This window comes from Mastigoproctus giganteus, chromosome 7, assembly GCF_048544385.1.
Source record: "Mastigoproctus giganteus isolate SK-2022 chromosome 7, ASM4854438v1, whole genome shotgun sequence".
In the NCBI taxonomy this organism is placed as follows: domain Eukaryota; kingdom Metazoa; phylum Arthropoda; class Arachnida; order Uropygi; family Thelyphonidae; genus Mastigoproctus; species Mastigoproctus giganteus.
Window position 1 is genome coordinate 185,422,358 of NC_143581.1, and position 19,467 is coordinate 185,441,824.

Here is a 19,467-nt window from a genome sequence, read left to right on the forward strand (position 1 = left end):
CCAAAAGTGGTTCGAGGAGGGGAAACCCACAAACTGCCGGCGAGGTGTTGGACAACCACAGCTCATTGATGCTTGAGGTGAGTGAAGGCTCTTCGGATGGTACGTGTCAACAGAAAGGCAAGTGTGGTGCAACTAGCCAGTAATTGGAATGCTGGTGACAGGAGTAATGTGTCACAACACACAGTACATCGGACCCTGCTGAAAATGGGGCTGCGTAGCTGCAAGTCACTCCAAGTGCCTATGCTAACCACGGTTCACTGGCGACAGCGCCTACAATGGGCACCAGGTATCGAAACTCGACCTTCAGTGATTGGAAGAAAGTCATCTGGTCCGATGAATCACATTTCCTGTTGCACCATGTGGACGGCCGGGTACGTGTGCATCATTCAAATGGGAAAGTGATGGTGCCTGGATGCACTGTGAGATGAAAACAAGCTGATGGTAGCAGTGTCATGCTTTGGGTGATTTGCTGCTGGAATACCCTGGGTCCAGTCATCCATGTGCTTGGCACTCTGACATCTACCACCTACCTAACATCATTGCTGATGAGGTACACCCTTTCATGGCAACTGTTCTTCCCTCTGGCAGTGACGTCTTAATGTGCCATGCCACACCACCCAGATTGTTCAAGACTGGTTCGCAGAACGTGAGGAAGACTTCCAGGTATTGCCCTCGCCTCCAAATTCCATAGGCATCAATCCCATCGAGCAACTGTGGTTTGTGTTGCAACAGCAACTCCGATCTGCGGCACCTCAACCACAGACCTTACAGGAGTTAAAGGATCTGCTGGTTATGTGTTGGTACCAGATACCACAAGACACATTTAGAAACCTTGTGTCCATGCCTTGCCAGGTATGAGCTGTTTTGGCTGCACGTGGAGAACTTTTTCCACGTTTTGGCTCATCAGTGTATGTAAAAGTGTAAATTTTTATGTATAGGTTATTTTTTTTTCACGATATTTGAAGTCTTTCTTTTACCGTAATTATAACAGAATTTATTTAATCTTGGCTATTTTAATTTTGGCTATCCATAAGAAGTCTGACATTAATTATTCCGGATAACTGATGCTCTAATGCAGCATTTCTCAAACTAGACCCCGGAACACTTTATTTTGGCAGGAAGCGAACCAATATCATTAACTAAACTCACTTTCTTGTATAAATTTTTTTTGATAATCATTAGTATTTCAAAATATTATTATTGAAATATGTGACCATAGATTTGTGGTTGAAAAAAGGAACTTTAAAACGAGAAGCAAAGTACTTCTAGTAGTGCAACTGTGGTCGATGAAAACGAATACAATATTGTCACACTTCAAAGTGAGGATGAAAAGACAAAAACGAAAGTATAATGAGTTATTTTAAATAAAGATGTTCCTGAGGCACATAGCATCATAAGTAATAAAATATTAACAAACAGTTCTTTGGCTACCGCTAAACTTGTGTTTCGTAAGTGTTCCATGAGGTGTATAAAGCCTTGAATGGTTTGAGCATTCTCAATGCTGATGGAATTCTTCCTCTTGCTCAGAATAATCGCCCGAGAGGGCATAAATTCAAATTGAGGAAAGATGGTTGTAGGATAGATGTGTGGAAGTTTGCCTTTAGCCAGCAGGTAGTTGATTGCTGAAACAAACTTCCATCTGTCGTAGAACTTTATAGCTTAAATAGATTCAAGGCAGAACTTGACAAACATTTGGAGCGAGTGGATGGGTGAAATAAGGGGTGGTTTTTTTTTTTTTTTTTGGGCTGATGCTATATAAGCTTGCTTTCTTGCATCATGTGCCTATGCTAATGAATATGTTTTGAGATGAAAAGTGTTCCGTGGCTAAAAAAGTTTGCGAAGTGCTGCTCTACTCTATAGTAAAATGTTGGTATAACACTTTACTATACAGTATACTGGTAAAATGCCATAATTTCCTGTCCCCTTCCAATTTACTGTATATTGTTGTATTAAAATCATTTCATTTTAACAAATACAGTCATACCTCAGTTAACATTACCTCTGATAACGAAGCTTCGATATAACGAAGTCGGCAATTTCAAGCCCCATTTAACATAAAAAAAATATTCCAGTTTAATCACCTGAAATCTAAATAAACTGAAGAAATTACGGAAACCTTTGGGGCTTCTCGTGGTTGGTTCGAGAAATTTAAAAAACGGGCCAGGATTCATAGTGTAAAATTAACAGGAGAAGCTGCAAATAAGTTTCCAGAAAACTAAGGAAATAATTGAACGTGAAAATTTTCCAAATTTGGTGTTCAATGTTGACGAAAGCGGTTTGTTCTGGAAACGGCTACCAACAAAAAGCTTCATTTCTATTGAAGAAAAATCAGCTGCTGGGTTCAAAGCAGCCAAAGACCGTTTAACGTTACTCTTTGGATCATATGCCTCTGGCGATTATAAATTAAAATTGTTATTAGTTTACCATTCAGAAAATCCGAGGGCATTAAAAGGTAACATAAAAATGAATTTACCTGTAATATGAAAAGCAAATAGAAAAGCGTGGGTTACCAAAGAGTTATTTACTGATTGGTTTGTTAACCACTTTTGTCCTGAAGTAAAGCGGTATTGTCAAAAAAAAAAACAACTTTGAAGAAAAAGCTCTTTTGTTGTTAGACAATGCTCCGGGACATCCTACTGATCTTAACACGTTGGACACATGCATTCCTGTCAAAGTTGTGTTTCTTCCAGCAAACACAACTTCCCTGATTCAACCATTGGATCAGGGAGTAACAGCATCATTTAAAGCTTATTATCTGCGTCGAACATTAAGCAGTTTAACTGAACTAGAGGATAAAGAGGAAATGACAGTTAAAACTTTTTGGAAAAACTACACCATTAAAAACGCAATTGAAAACATTGATAGTTCTTGGAAAGAAGTCACTAAGAAATGCTTAAATGGAGTTTGGCGCAAAATATGGCCAGAAGTTGTAATAGAAGAAGAAAATAACATCCAAGAAATTAGAAATGAAGTTATCCAGATGGCTCAATCAATAGGTTTCGAAAATGTCGATGAAGAGGATGTTAGAAATTTATTGAATGCAGAAGATGATGGTTTTTCAGTGGAAGAATTAGAAAACCTTGTTAGCAACGAAGACAAAGATAATGAAGATGAAGTTAAAGAAGTTCCTGCCGAAAAAGTGTTAACAACCAAAGATTTAAAAAGGTGCTTAAATGACATTGAAAACGTTTTAAATTTTTTTAGTGAAAATGATCCTGATTTAGGAAGAATTGTTATTGTTAAGCGATCAGTGTTAAATGCAATAACTCCGTATAGGCAATTGTTAAATGAAAGAGAAAAAGAGCATAAACAATCAACTTTAGACTCATATTTTAAAATATGATTTCACTTTGTATGTAAGTTGACTGTTTATTTAATAAAACTTTTCTTTGTTCGAAAAAAAAGCTTTTCATTTTCTTTACGTAGGAACGTATCCCTATTCTGGCCATAGTATTTTTACCTCTGAAAACGAAGTTTCGCTTAACGAAGTAATTTCGTGGAACGCATCCTATTCGTTATTCGAGGTATGCCTGTATTATTGTAACAAAAATAGCACAATAAAATTATTGTAACAGTTTAGCACAATGAAAATTCAATCTACTACAAAAAAATATATAATGAAATTTGTGAAAAAAATCCTTAAACACCACAGTTACAATAACGGACACTTTTTTGGATCTTTAGCATCTAGCAATGTTGCAGTGATTTACTACTTGGCCAGTTAATTGCCTGTTGAAGATTAGTGGCTTTTTGATGTCTAACTTAACCCCTTGGGTAATTTTGTGAGTGATGGGGAGTTGTTTATGCAGAGCTATATATTTCATTAAATGTGCTGATAGATGAGGTGCCAGCATTATTGAAATTGTTTGTTTACAGTTTTGTGTGCAGAAGTATGGTTGTTTACATCATATCATTTTAGGTTGTGCTTATTATGATTTTATAAATTTAAAATGGAAGAGACTAGACATTGTTTATTGAAACAATGTAGTTATTTCAATAAACAGTAACCTACTTAAGTGCAAAATAAATTGCGTTTAAGTAAGTTTCTTTCATTATAATTATTTTCTATTATGTAGCTATTCTAACCTTTTTTCTCTAATTGTAGTTGGTGAAAGGAATTATATGAGATGAATACTCAAAATTAATATCCAGTATGTGAATGCTGCAAACATCTCACACATATCAGCTACAAAAATACTCTCCTGCATTTCTTTCTGTAAACAGCTCATTGTGATTAATGGTATTTACAGGACCTTCTGTGGGATATGTCTTCCATTTGCAGATATATCAGTATTTAGATTTTCTTTGATTTTATTGTTTGCTTCATATATATATGTTTTTGCCACATTTATGTACAAGTAATTTGTTCTTTTTATTTGTCATTTTACTTGCATATTTTTTATAATCCCTGTAGTCTTAATTGAAAATTTAAAAGAATCTAAATACATTTCTGGAACAATGTGCACGCTCTCTCTCATAATTAACTTTTTTTTTTTTTCCCCCCTTCTTATCCATTCATATGGTGAAAGTCGAAAAATCACTTTTCTTGGGTTCCCCCCCCCCTACAAAACGCCTCAAGGACCTTTTTTTTTTTTTTTTAATGTAGACCCCAAACACGAGAGGTATTAGAACCTATAGTGCTTGAGTTGGAGGTTGGGAAGACGGAAGAAGATATTTGTTGACATTGGACTTGAACTTCTGTAGACTGTAATTTTCAGGAAATACGTATGAAGGAAGGTTGTTCCAGAAAGCGGCAGTTGAATTAATAAACGAGGAAGGTGAAAAGTTGGTTCTGTGAGTTTGAAGTTGGACAGTAAATGGTCCGAACACATGCCGGCATGTGTTCGGACTGTTTTGAAAGAGAGAGAGCGGGAATTATAGAAGCAATGAAGAACAGTGCCCATGGAAGTATCTATAGAAGAGGCATGCAGCAGAAACAGTACATCTATGAGACAGCGAGTGGAGAGACTCTGTTAGAGATGAATCATTGATTAACTTAACTGCCCTCTTCTGAATGGAATCAAGAAGCCTAAGAGAGGTTTTGGGGGCACCCCAGATGTGGGAACAATATTCCATGGCAGGGCGGATTTGCAATTTATACAGAGTGAGCAGATGTTTGGAAGAAAAGTAACGCCGAAAGTGAAAGAGAAAACCAAGTTTTTTAGATGCAGCGGAAGCAATATTTGTAATGTGCTTGTGACAAGAGAGATTAGAAGTCAGGGTAATCCCCAAAAGAGATATATCGTTTTGCCTAGAAATCGGAGTGTCACCAAAGATAAGCATAGGAGCAGAAGAATCCTTTTTGCGAGATATAAGACAAGACTGAGTTTTAAAAGGATTGAAATCAACTAAGTTGTCTTTGCCCCACTGGAGAATTACCTGAAGATCGGCATTTAAGGAATTGGTAGCATATTTTTGAGAAGTTGAAGCAGATTGAGCAGGGCAAGGTTTCTCAAAATGGAAAGTGGAATGCAATGTGCTATCATCGGCAATACTATGGATAGGATTTCCAGTCGATGGAAGAAGGTCATTATTATACAAGAGGAAAAGAGTGGGGGAAAGAACTGAACCTTGGGGGACACCGGCATTAGTGGAGAAGTTAGAAGACAGAGAGCCATCTACCATCACCCTCATTGAGTGATCAGAGAGAAAACTGGATAACCAATTACTAAAAACAATTGGCAAACCATAAGATGGAAGCTTGTTTAGAAGACCTTTATGCCAAACATGATCGAAAGCCTTTGAGATGTCAAGAGCAACTACTTGTGTTTCACCGAACCTTTCCATTGAATTAGTCCATAAATGGGTAACATAAGCCAGAATATCACCAGTGGATCGACACTGACAGAATCCATACTGGCGATCGTTGATCAGATGGAAGGTTTCTAGATATTTTAAGAGTTGGTGGTTAATTGATTTCTACATTACTTTAGAAAGAGTAGAAGTAATTGCAATGGGATGATAATTGAATGGGAGTGATTTGTCACCCTTTTTAGGAACTGGCTGGATATGAGCAAATTTCCAAGCAGAAGGGAAAACACCTTTTGAATAAGAAAGTGAAAAAAAGCGGCAAAGAACAGGAGTAAGTTCAAGAGCACAGGTTTTGAGAACAAGTGGGGGAATACCATCAGGACCTGGAGCTTTCTTGGCATCAAGATTCATCAAAATCCTTCTGACGGAAGGCCACAGGAGGCATTGAATGGAGCATTTTGGGAATGGTGGGAGGCGTTTAACCAAGATCATAATCAGCCAAGATCCTTGGCTGAAGTGACAACAGAACCATCTGGTTTGGACAGAGGTGGGAGCAGAGATGGGCAAAAGTTGCGGCCAATAGCTTTGGCAAGAGACCAGAATGCTCGGCTACCATTGGGGCAAGAGGCAAGTTTTCTACTCTTAGCCTGTTCAAACTCTAGTTTGGACTGATTAATAACTGCTTTACAATTGTTGTGAGCTTTGGTGTAGGCAGAAAATGAAACTGAAAAATTAGAAACTAGTCAATTACGATTTGCAACGTTCTTCTCTTGAACAGACTTAGCACAATTATTGGAAAACCAAGGTTTAGACAAAGGACGAGATTTTAAAGTGGAGCGTGGGATAAAGGATTCCATTCCTGCAAGAATAATTTCACTGACATCAGAAGTTTTGAAACAGTAATCCGACCAAGGAAAAGAAGAAAAGAAATTTTGCATTCTTGTAATGCCAAACAACACAAGGTTGGGAATAGCCATGAGATAAAAGCTCTATTGGAGAAGAGACGATCACCAAGTTGTGATCTGAAGTGTCTGAAGGACCGCTCACTTCGACCATGTACTTAGAAGGGTTGTTTGTGAGAAAAAGATCAAGAGTGTTGGTTGTATGGTTAGGATTGTCTGGTATTCTTGTAGGTAAATGAACACTCTGTGCAGGGTTAATAGTAATTGCAAAAGCCTCGGCATATTGACCAGCTGGGTCAATGTGACCAGAAAACGAAAGCCAGCTGGAGTTGTGAACATTAAAATCACCAAGGAAAATTGCCTCACTGTTAGGAAAGTTGGACTGGAGAAAGTCAAGTTGCAAAGAGAGGAAGTCAAAGAGCCCCAAGTGATTAGTGGGGTTGGGAGAATGGTAGAGACAACAGATGAATTTGACACAATGAGGTAGAGATTTTAAGCCAGAGAAGATCAAAAAGAGGAGATTCGAAATTACCAAGTCTTTGACAGGGAATATCAGAATGGACATATGCACAAGTACCACCTTTGAGGCGAAAGGAATCATACAGCGAATAATTTGGGCAAATGAGATGAGCAGTAGTTGAATCAACCGATAACTGAGATTCTGTCAGAAAAAGTACATGGGGTTTGGCAGACTGCAAGTGGAAATGGACATCGTTGAGATTAAATTGAGACCATGTATATTTGTAAAATGAATTAGGAAGTGTTTCCACAAGGTTCCAGCAGTTCCATGAGGAACTGCTGTTGAAAAAATGCTGCTTTCTTGTCATGAGACAACTGTGTCTCACTCATACCACTTATTTATACTACTTATTTCTTCAGACAATGTTTGTTTGATACAACAAACATTCATAAGCATGTCTCACTCAGGGGACAAATTAACTGACAGCACCTGAAGTGTTTTGTTTGGCTTCTGTGATGAGAATAAACAAAAGTAATATATGGACAAAAGTTTAAGAAAAGATTTTATTTTTTTAAAATTTTCCCGTAAAAATCTATACAAATACAACCATAAATATTTTTTATAATATTTAGGATTTTCACTTTATTACATGAGATTGTATCTTTTTGGAATTGTTTATTGATGCAGAGCAGAAATGTGTGCATAAAAAGGCAATGAGTAGATAGAAATAAAATATTAATATAAAGCAATATAAAATACTTTACTCTGACTGTCTACTATTTCTTCGAAAAAGTTGTCAATAAAAATGAAATTGTCATTATGTTTCTTTAAACAACCAAATGAACCGTACAAAGCAATATAGCAGTAACTGGACACACATTGTGGTGAAGTACAAGAACAAACTTGGAGGTTACGTAATGGCTTCCACTGCACATATGTAAACCACAATAAGGCAAAAAAAGTGATAACATAAATCAAAATGCTGATTACAATAAGCGTTTTTCTGCGTATTGGTGTACATCTGATTGAGACTTCATAAAAATAATATCTGTGATCACAATAAGCAGAGTTCACTGTATTGTGCTCTATATTTTCATCACCCTTTGTTATTAAAACAATGTGATGTGTGAATTGGCTGCCATCTCATGGAGACAAACATGTGGGGGTGGCAAGCTGGTATCGAAGGCCTGTTGAACTGAAAAGGCTAGATTAACTGTAGTGTCTCACAAAAGTTAAAACGTTAAAGTACAGAAAAAAGATATACAGCCACTCCTCAACTTACGTAAGTCGGAATTTCCTTAAAGGCTTATGCAGCACTTGCAGCTATGCGTACTGAATTTGATTGAAGCAAAAGAAAAGAAAATGTTCAATGAATGTGTGAATAGAATTATTTATTCAATTTTTTTTATCTCATGCGCAGTAAAAATTTCAAAAGTGTGCAATTACAGAAATTTTACTTTAACATTTTGGAAACCAGCATAATACTTGAACCTATTAAACCGCCCATTGCTTGCCACGAACTTGGCTTAGGGTTTGCAATACTTATCCTTAATATCTTGTCATTCAATATTAAATAATATTGAATGACCATTCAGTATTATTAATAGCTTTCCATCTTCGATATAGCGCCCGAATGCTGTTTTGTGATCACTGTTGGGGCATACCGGCCCTGTTGTGAAATACATTGATCCTTTAATATATTCTTTTAGATGCACACTGTCCTTTAAAATAGCATTCACTGTTGAAGCAGTGAGACCTAATTCCTGTGTAATAGACAACAAACTTTGTCCTGCTTCTTAATTTTCATCTTCATTTCTAAATCAATTTTGTTTTGTTTCCTAGCACTGCCACAACTTACACTTTCTGTTGGTCACTTTCCCTTAATCATTCTAATAAGTAAATAGGAATGAAGAGAAGAGTCTGAAAATTTGTTTTTTATATGATTTAAGATTTCAGTGAAGCGGAAACACACTTCACCATAATAATGTAAAAACCCACACTATTGCAAATGCAATAAGATAGTTTACTACCCGTTTATAATAGATTGCACTAACAGAAAAGCCAAATAAACTGGAAAGTGCAAATTGTTTTATGGTAGTGACCTCCAGAAATATGCTTTAGAAAAATATCATAAAGGCATTCAAAATTGATTCTTATAACCAAACACATGATAATAATGAAAACATAGTGCATTCTCCGGCCGGATCACATAGCCCTTCCTCTCAGCCAATAGTAGCGTTTGTAAACGTGTTGACTGCATGTTTTGTTTATGCATTTTTAGTTAAAAGTGATTTTTGTGTTGTGCTTATCTGATGTAAATTTATATAAAACTGATACAATTTCCATTATAAAAATGACATTTTAGAGAGTTCAATAGCTTAGTTTAAAAAAGGCAAAAATTCCAAATTAGCATTAGTAGAGGCTTATGCAGCATCAGCCAAAAAAAAAAAAAAAAACCCACTTCCATTTCACCCCTCCGTTCATTCGAAATACCTGTCCAGCTGAGCCTTAAATTTATTTAGGCTATCAACTTCCACAACAAAGGATGGAAGTCTGTTCCACCAACCAACTACCCACTGGCTAAAGGCAAATTTCCACACATTTATCTACATCTGTCTTTCCTCAATCTGAATTTATGCCCTCTCAGGTGATTATTCTGAGCAAGAGGGAGAAGCCCATCAGCATTGAGCATGCTTAAACCATTCAAGGCTTTATACACCTCTATCAGATCACCTCGCCGGTGCCTAGTCTCCAGACACTGTAATTTACAAAACTTGAGCCTTTCTTCATAAGAGCAACCCTTTGTTCCATTCACTAATCTTGTTGCCCTTCTCTGTACTTGTTCCAGCAGCTCTACATCCTTCTTGAAATGAGGCCTCCAGGCCTGTATACAGTACTCTAGGTGTGGCCTGACCATTGCCTTATACAAGGGAATAATCACCTCCTTATTCCTGCTAGAAAAATTCCTGTACATCATTGACAAGACACCATGAGCTACTCTTGCAGCCAGTCTGCACTGCTTAGAGAACTTCATATCTGCCTGCACAATTACCCCTAGATCCTTTTCATTCTCTACCACTGTCAAGTGTAGTACCACAGAGTTGATACGTTGCTCTGGGGTTGCTGTTTCCCATGTGTAGTACTTTACATTTGTCAATGTTAAACTTCATTTGCCACCTCTCAGCCCATCTGCTCAACCTTTCCAGATCCTGTTGCAGCAGCGTAGTGTCAGTAGTGTCCTTGACAACCCTGCCAACCTTTGTATCGTCTGCAAACTTGGACATTAAGCTTGATATACCATCATCAATATCATTTATAAATACAGAAAACAATAATGGACCCAATACTGAACCCTGAGGGACTCCACTAATAACATTAGTCCACGATGAGCAGTGTCCATTGATTACCACTCTATCTCCTTCCCCTCAACCATTCCTTTATCCATAGCAGCAATTTGCCTCTAATGCCACCCTGCTCCAATTTGTGCAGCAGTAGCAAAAGCCTTTCTAAGATCCAAAGTTATTCCCTGCATCCAGTTCTTTTGTGACTGCATCGTAGTATCCAATCAAATTGGTCAGGCAAGACTTTCCCTTAACAAAACCATGCTGTGTCCAAGCTATTACTGAAGTCTTGTCTAGATGATCCTGCAGTGCTTATTTAATCAGTGCCTCCATTAATTTTCTTGGAACAGAAGTTAAACTCACAGGTCTATAATTAGTGGCCAAATTCTATGGCCTTGGAACGAATTACTAAAAAAAGTGTTATTGGGTTAAGTTACTTTTCGTAATAACTCCATTTATTCCTACTGGATTCAAAATATGTTTACATATTTTTCAGTTTGCACCAGCTGGCAGAAATTTACATATAGTTGAATTTATAGAAGTCAAATATTACGTAAGTTGGGGAATGCCTGTACATAGCTTGGTTTTATGTAATGTACTAAAAAAAAAAAAAAAAATCTGTTGGTTGTTAAATAAGCAGTTTGAAGATATAGACTGCCTTCTCATTCAGCAGAAAGGACACAGTGCCCATCTATACATGTCTGATGTAGTGGGTTAAGCGAGACGAACATCACTGAGGCATCCTAAGAAGCTTGCAATGTTGGTTACTGTAATAGCTTGTATTCATATTTTGCAAGGGACATTGCAAGCTTTCTTAAGAACTCTCAATGTTTGTCTTTTGATCCACTGTGCAGTGATATTCCACTCCCCCAATGTAGTCTGTTTCTGTGTCACAAAAACAGATGCACTGCAATGCAGAGATGGGGGAAACCCCTGGTGCCTCCAGACAATTAACACACTTTACACTTTGTGCCAAGTGATGGGCACCCAACATTTCCTTCCTGCTGAATGAGGTTAACCAATTTCCTGTGATATTTTGTCAGCCCTGGGAAATAGATTTTGAAATGTATACAATGGGTGGGCAAAATAATGGAAACACCTGTGATATAAGAGTTACAGGTATGCACTAATATGGTGTTGGGCCACCCTTTGCTATTAAAACAGCTTATATTCAACATGGAATATATTCAGATAAATCTTGAATGTCTTAGGAGGAATGGTGAACCCTTCTTCATGGAGGAAATCTGCTACTCACTCTTCTCTCTGAAGATGCCCACAGTGCCTCAATAAATTTTCTTCAAACTACTTAACAATGGGAGATGCTTAACCTCAGTTTCATGCTGCTCAAACCAAGATTGGATACATCTGGCTGTGTGCATTATCATTTGTGGGAAACAATGTTTGCACCATGGGCTGAACCTGGTCTCTCAGAATATACATACCAACATATGCCAGTTCAGGGTGATGATAGGACCTAAAGAATACCAAGATATTGCTGCCCAAACCACTGTTGATTCTCCACCTCCATGTTTGACGGTTATGATGTGCTTCCCTTGGCAGTTATCAAATGTAAACTCTCCCTGATGTTGGAAAAGGTGTGAATGATTATTTGTCTGAAAATATAACATGTTTCCAATCATCAAGTGTCCTTACGCTATTGTATCCGCTTTTTAGCATTACCATTAGCAGTGAGAAGCTTGGCAATAGTGGCTCTGCCATAAATTTCAGCTTTACGAAGTTCTCACTGAATTTACTAGGAACAGAATTGTGAGACACATTTAAGTTTTACAGTTATTTTTGAGGCAGAAGTTTTGTTTTCAGGCTGCAGTCCTTTTTAGTGTCTGGTAGCCTCTTTCAGTCAGCTTCGATTTTCTGTTAGCTTGTTTTTTTTCCATACTTCGCAAATTCAGGCATTCAATTTTGATAGTTGCTCTGGATACATTAAACAAATTGGCAGTTTTTGTCACTGATGCCCTGCTAAATGTGCACCAAGAAAATGACCCCTGTGGAATTTGTACAGGTTGATCATTTTCTTCATGTACCTTTTTACATCACCTCTAAATAAACATTAGCTTTTGTCTTTTCTTCACAGTACTACCTGCAAGAAACAAAAAAAACCATCACTGCATGTTCATAAATATATCATACAGCCATTACAAAAAAACAACTACTACTTTCATATCAGTTGTTTCCATTATTTTGTTCCCCCCATATAAGGATAGCATAATAACACAAAACTAACACATTTGGACAACCAGAATGAAGTTAAGGAACCAACTATTAGTCATTTGTCAAAATTGGTACTATTGTGTGTCAGAGTAATATGACAACCTCAACTTTAAAAAAGCAGTAATATTAATAGTGATTTGTATATTTCTTGAATGATTCTGGTTGTTATGCTATCAAATTATGACATTAGAAATGACTTGTTTCTTTTTATCTACAGGGATCCTGAAGGACTTCGATGTTTTTATTACCTGGTTCAAGATTTGAAGTGTTTAGTCTTTTCACTTATTGGGCTGCACTTTAAAATCAAGCCAATTTAATCAGTTGGAAAAGACTGAATGAATTATATGTAAATAAGAGTTACTACTCATGTTCATCATCTCCATATTGTTCTGATGATCAAGTTTGAAAAAATATCATCCTCATGTGATTATAATAGCTGGTTCTCTGTCTGATATTTTTATTTAATAAATTTCTTTATTAAATACAAGCAGCTTTTGTTCTTTTGTTTGTAATTATTAGTGGCTTTTATTCAGAGAGAGAGAGAGAGTTCCCCACTCTTCTCCCCGAACAAAATAAAAATTTTAAAAAAATTATACAATACCCATTTGTAGCTTCCAGCTCTGGATTTACAGTGGAGACTTTTTTACTCAATTTTCCTGCTTAATCTCTCTTAACAGTTTTTCTCCATTAAATTTATATATAAACCTATAGCTTGGAAATGGAATTCAAATTTAAAAAAAAAAAAAAAGTGCATGAAATTGTCTCTAGTTAATGAATTGGCCACTAGGTGTGCTAGTCTGCATAAAATGTGAAATTTTCAAAATGAAATATGATATACTGTAATATTAAACTATTTTCTTTGAGTGTGCAGTACAAAGCATAATTTGATTTAATTATCTAATTTAGTACACAAGGGATATGTAGTGTATTATAAAATTTGGAAAGGTAACACATTTGCTTTGTGTATGTAGATGTGATATTTCAGTTATAAGTAGCATGAAGAAATGTGAAAATATATGTAGAAAGTATGATACATGTTGTGTTTGTGCATTTCATCATAGAATGTAATCCTCCCGTGATCTTAACTGATCATACAGGTACACTGTTCAGAAATATGCTTTCCCAATTAGTGAATATATAATGAAAATCACAGTGGCTGTGGAAGAACAAAAACTGAGGGAAAGAAGGGATAATGATGAGTTTGAAAAATGTCATTTTTGATTGCTACAATTGATAGAAATGTATATCATATTGTGACCTTTTCTGAGGGGGGGGGAGTCAAATCAAAAGGCACCTGCTCTCATGCTAGTGTTTAAAGGTGACTGTTGACATTATCTGATCAACCTAGTCATGGAATTTAGAAACCTGTCTGGCACCTATTGTCAGCCAATTAGAGTAGCAAGAGTATTAACCTTCTAGCTGGTGTGATAAAAATATATCATTACTTTAACAGGCATGAAATAATTTGTTCACATTTTGCAGCAAAAAAAAAGGGGGATTTTTCAGAGTTGTCTGTAATCAATAAGATTACAGACAACTCTTATATTGAAAAGGTATATTTTTAATTTTTTAAAATAAATCCTCCCTCCTCCTGATGTGCTTTAAAAATGCACTTTAGATATTTTTGTAACTTGTTTATTAATGCCTGGCATGTGGGTGTTATCATCACTTCTGGCAAGTGAAATAAATCAAAAAAAAAAAAAAAAAAAGCACGTGCTTCAGCTTTTGGATAATGGCAATACTGCTACTTCCCAATTAACGTAAGGGTTGCATTCCACGAAATGCTACGTAAGTCGGAATTTTCCTAAATAAGCATTTAGAGAAATTCCGCACTTGCAACTATGCGTGCTGAATTTGATAGAAGCAAAAAAAATGTTCAACAAACATGTAAATAGAATTATTCAACTTTTATCTCATGCGCTACAAAAGTTTCAAAAGTATAAAATTACAGAGAGAGGAGACAGGCAAGTTTTACCTTTTGAACATCACTTGCCAGAATTAACTCTCCAGCTGATAAGCATGCTGCTATGGAAATTGAGGGCTGTGGAGATTTAGAAGGGTTTTTTCCAACACATCACAAAATTTCTCTGCAGCTGTAGAATTGGCACTAGCAACTTCACTGCATACTTTAATATTCTGGAAACCAGCGTGATGCTTGAACCTATTAAACCACCTGTTGCTTGTCACGAACTTGGCTTGGGGTTTGCCGTTTATGCAAGCAAAGCATTGGCATTGTGATCAAGAGCCAGTGCACTCAACAATTGGACAATAAAAAAAATCCACCAATCATAATTTCACATTTAAGAAAGCTTGATAATTATATGCAGGAAGAAGCTTAACAAACCAAAAAAAAAAAAAAAAAATTTCTTTTATTTTTTTATGGCCAAACTTATTCAATAACAAAATTAATGATACAGATCAAAAGTCAAACCAAGAATGAAGGAAAACTAAAATTCACATTGAATTTTAATTTTCCTTCATTTGAACTCACTTTTTCTTTCATTCTTCATTGAATTTAGAATATCAACATGTTCTAGTTGATAGATATTTTCAAATTTAAGTTGTTTTGGTGGCAGTTACCATGAAAGTGTTTGGTATAGGGTTTAAAGAGATGAGTACTTGGTGTTAATATGCTATCCTCATCATCTGATTAGTTTGTGTGCTAAAAGAGCTTTTGCATTCCTTCCTCTCAAAGTGGTTTAATATTTGAACTTTTACTGTCATCTAGAAAAAAGAGCAAAAGGTTTGAAAATATATGTGAACATATTGGCTGTATTTGTGTAAATGTTTAACTACACTAGTAACAACAATGACAATCTCTGGCAAGTCCATTTTAAGAAGTTAAAAATGCTCAGAAAAGGCAATGAACACTTTAAACATAACCAAATTGAAAAATCCAATGCAGTCTTCAGTGAGTAACAGTGATTCATGTCCAGATTTATGTCAAAAGAAGTTTTGAACAAAGACAAATTAATGAACTCCTGAAGAAAAAAGAATTTCTGAATTGCAGCCATTTGTTGAAAGCAATCCAAAACAGCCTAAGCAGGTTATCCTCACATGCAGAAAGGCTGTTTGTGTTCTCTTATTTTGGACTGAAGAAAGTATTTCACTTGTGAAAATCTAAATATCATTCTTCAGTCAAATGTGCTCCACATCAATTTATTAAGTCATTACTTTTCAATGTATTTAAGAATATATGTAAATATTTAGATAAATGCTGTTAAATCTTCCACTTTGGAAGCTGAATCCCAAAGTAGACTAAATCAGAAGGATCATTCCAAAACTTATGAATAAAGGAAACACTAAACCATATAAATGCAACAAATTTTTGCTGCAGTTAAGGTTGAACTTGATAAGGTGTGAAAATGAGATAATATAAATAAGAAAAGAAAAGCAAACTCACCTTCAGCAGTGTAAATGCATGACCATCACTACCGCTGCCCAAGGAGACATGCCTACACCCCCACAAAGAACAAGTGCCACTTTTATAATAAGTAATTAGATAAACTCTATAAACTCAAGTACTACCTCTTCATTGGGCATCAGTGCTTGTGCCGACCGGGCTAGCCGGGTGGGTAAAGTGCCTGCCTGGCAACCCAAAGGTCGCGGGTTCGGATCCCGCCTCGGGCTTGGATCAAAGTACTGCAAAAAACCTTGGGAGGTGCATTATGGCCACAGAAGCCGATGCGCCAACAACTACCAAAAAAAAAAAAAAATCAGTGCTTGTGATCTCCAAAAAAGATTGTATTTCAATCATTGACAGCTATTCAGCAAAATGTAACAGATGTCACTGCACAATTTGAACCAGATAGAAAATAACAAATATAATTCAAAATTATAACAAGTCATTCCTACTGTCCTGTATAGGTTAAATATGCAAATTAACAGATAATGAAATACAGTTATATAATTTTATGAACCTTGGAACCTAATAAAACATACTTTGATACCAACTCCTTAAATGTCAAACTGACTTCTGCATAAAGGCATCAAGTGTTGGTGATGCTTTCATATGTTTTGCCAAATGGAAACAATCTACTAATTGATCAATGAGACAAGACTAGGATGAAGTTATAAAGCCTAGATGCCAACTCTTCCATATAATCAAAATCCAAAATAGGTTGACACTTTGCAGCATCAGTGTGATCCTTCATCCTTTTGAACTCATCTTCAACTTGGTTCTTGAAGCTATGGTATTGGCAGTCAAATACCATTCCTTATTTTCCATTTATGGAGTTGGATCCAAAAAAGTTTAATGAAGAATGCTTCTTTAAATTTCCTTCTGCTGCAGAAGGAAATTTAAAGGTCCCTAAAAAGAACTGAAGCTGAAGTGTTATTGAAATTTCATTTGTCAAATTTCAAAGCATGGAATGCAGTGTCCAATTTATGTGACCTCCCATACTGTAGCTCTTCGAGTTAAAGACAAGACTTTTAAGACCCCCCTTTGTAGGTTTTTCCACATAAGGTTGCTGGCTAAATGTTGAATCTCTGCTTTAGGGAAGAGGAGCCTTTATAGTATAACTATGAATCCATGTTTTTTGGCTGTTTTCTCCCTAATATTTGATGGTTTCTTCTGCTGTTTGCTTGATTATGTGAAGTGGTGATCCATTATCCATAATTATTTACATATCCAAATTGCCCTAAAAATATATAACCCGATAACACCTATTTTGGTTGAGAAAAGATGACAGAGTATATAAGGCCTGTACATCAGGCCACAAATGAACAGTTTTCGAGATAATGCACATTTCCTGTTAAGATCTGCCACTGACTATGGGAGCATTCTGAGAGGGTAGTCTGTATTGCTGAGACCATGTACACACTGGATATGGTAGGGGTACAGTAATTGGTGATGTAAAATTTGCCACACATTGCTATGACCAGTACGTGCTCTTGCAGAGCAACTCTTTGTCGAAATTCCTGGATTTTGTTCTATTCTTTATAACATCTTTCCCTCAACATCTGGTGTTATGCTTCTGGGCCTACCTGCTCGTATTCCATGTGCGAAGTACCCATGTTCTCTAAAGCATTGATGTTCCCTGATGAACGTGAGCCTGTTGGGCTGCCTTCGGCGGGGAAATGCTTCTTGGTACAAATGTGCAGCCTCGAGTGCACTGCCGTTGGCTTTACCATACGCAAAGTGCAGCATGTCAGCATACTCTTCATTGTTGCAACCTCTTTCCATGTTGACTATCCTTTGACAAGTACTAGTATGCCTGCTACGTCTCAGAGCATTGAGATAGGGGAAAGGGAGGGAATGAGCATAACCTAACCTAAACAAACAAGGCAGTGATGGATCCCAAATCTGTACAGTTCACCTTGTCAGTGGTGGATCCCAACTAGAAATGTGCAATATCTCGAAAATGATTCACTTAAGGATCCATGTTTACTAGACTTTTTTTGCATATTTATTGTACTCTGCACAGTTCACCTTTAAGTTATTGACCATCACTTTTGAAACACCCTTTATAGACAGAACATCATGTACTTGTTTACATTTGGCACCTTGGTGGGCAGGGGCAGGAGCAGCAGTGCGTAGCACACGCTTCTTGATTAGACTGGGGTTCGAGTCAGTGACCACCAAATATGGAGGATGCGGGAAGGTCAGGGAATGACCACCACATATCCCCGGAGCAATATGGCCTTAGTTGCTAATGCTCCTAAAAAAACCAAATAAACTTGTTTACATTACACGGAAATTTTAACATTGACAGAATTGTAACCATTTTTTTTTTTTTTTTTTTTTTCCTTTTTTTATGTGAAAACATCTTTGGCGGCACCTACTAAGTTTTCAGACGGAAGTAAAACCTTTTGGTAACAGAGATGTCACTTCCTAAATAATGCTAAAATGCAAGACAAAAAAAGAAATTGTTGACAAATACAGAGTGGCCATAATTAAAGTATCCCTATTCAGAGCTCTCTGTAGCCCTAAGTAATAAGTGGAATGCCACCAAAATTGGTAAGTAAACTATTCAAGGTATGGGAAGAAGGATTCCATGAAAAAAAAAAAAAAAAAAAGTTCCAAAACTGCCAATAGGGGATAATGTGGCGCTGTACAAGAGGAAAGACATGACAAAGTACCAACAAATAACTAAGACAAACCTTAATGAAATTACAAATTTTTATTTGTGCTCTTTGCAAAAAAACAAAAACTGAACTAGAGCCAGAAGCAATGATTTCACATCTCCAAACTCAGTTTACTCCTGATGGTTGATGATGTTGCTGATGTGGAGTTGGTTTACGACGCGATTACCATTGTTCTGGACCAGAAATTGCATTCGATGCAGTGTGCTCGACTGCAAAATGTAACATCTCTGGAGTAATGTTCCACACATGCTGCATTACATTGTCCTTTAAGACAGCCAGGTTAGGGACACTTCCTCGATAGACATTGGCCTTGAGGTGACCTCAAAGCCAAAAATCACACTGTAATAAGGTCAGGCGAACGTGGTGGCCATGCAATGGGAAACAAGCGACTAATGACTGCAGTAAACTGATGCCGGAGAAGCTGCTGGACTGGTGCGATATGAGGAGGAGCCCCATCTTGCATAAAAATTCTCTCATCCAGGTATCCTCTTTACTGCAGTTGAAGAATAATGAAACTGCTCAGCATTTGATGTTATCTTTTTTCTATAACGGAACAGCCACCTGTTCTGTAACGGGTACAATTCCTCAAAAAAGTATGGCCCTAGGATGAAATTTGAAGTCACACCACACCAGACAGTGATTTTTTGGCGAGTGTAATGGGATTTGCCGAATAGAATGGAGTGCTTCTGAATCCCAT

The 19,467-nt window shown here is 36.7% G+C and overlaps 1 protein-coding gene across 1 annotated transcript in view; it reads left to right on the top strand.

Moving 5' to 3' along the window:
* Window positions 1-13,111, top strand: part of mago (mago, exon junction complex subunit) — a 64,990-nt gene extending 51,879 nt beyond the window's left edge. The window contains exon 5 of the mRNA XM_090377237.1: window positions 12,901-13,111. Coding sequence (XP_090233363.1) covers window positions 12,901-13,000 — 100 coding nt within the window. The 3' untranslated portion in view covers window positions 13,001-13,111. The remainder of the gene's footprint in view (window positions 1-12,900) is intronic.
* Window positions 13,112-19,467: the final 6,356 nt, after the last annotated feature.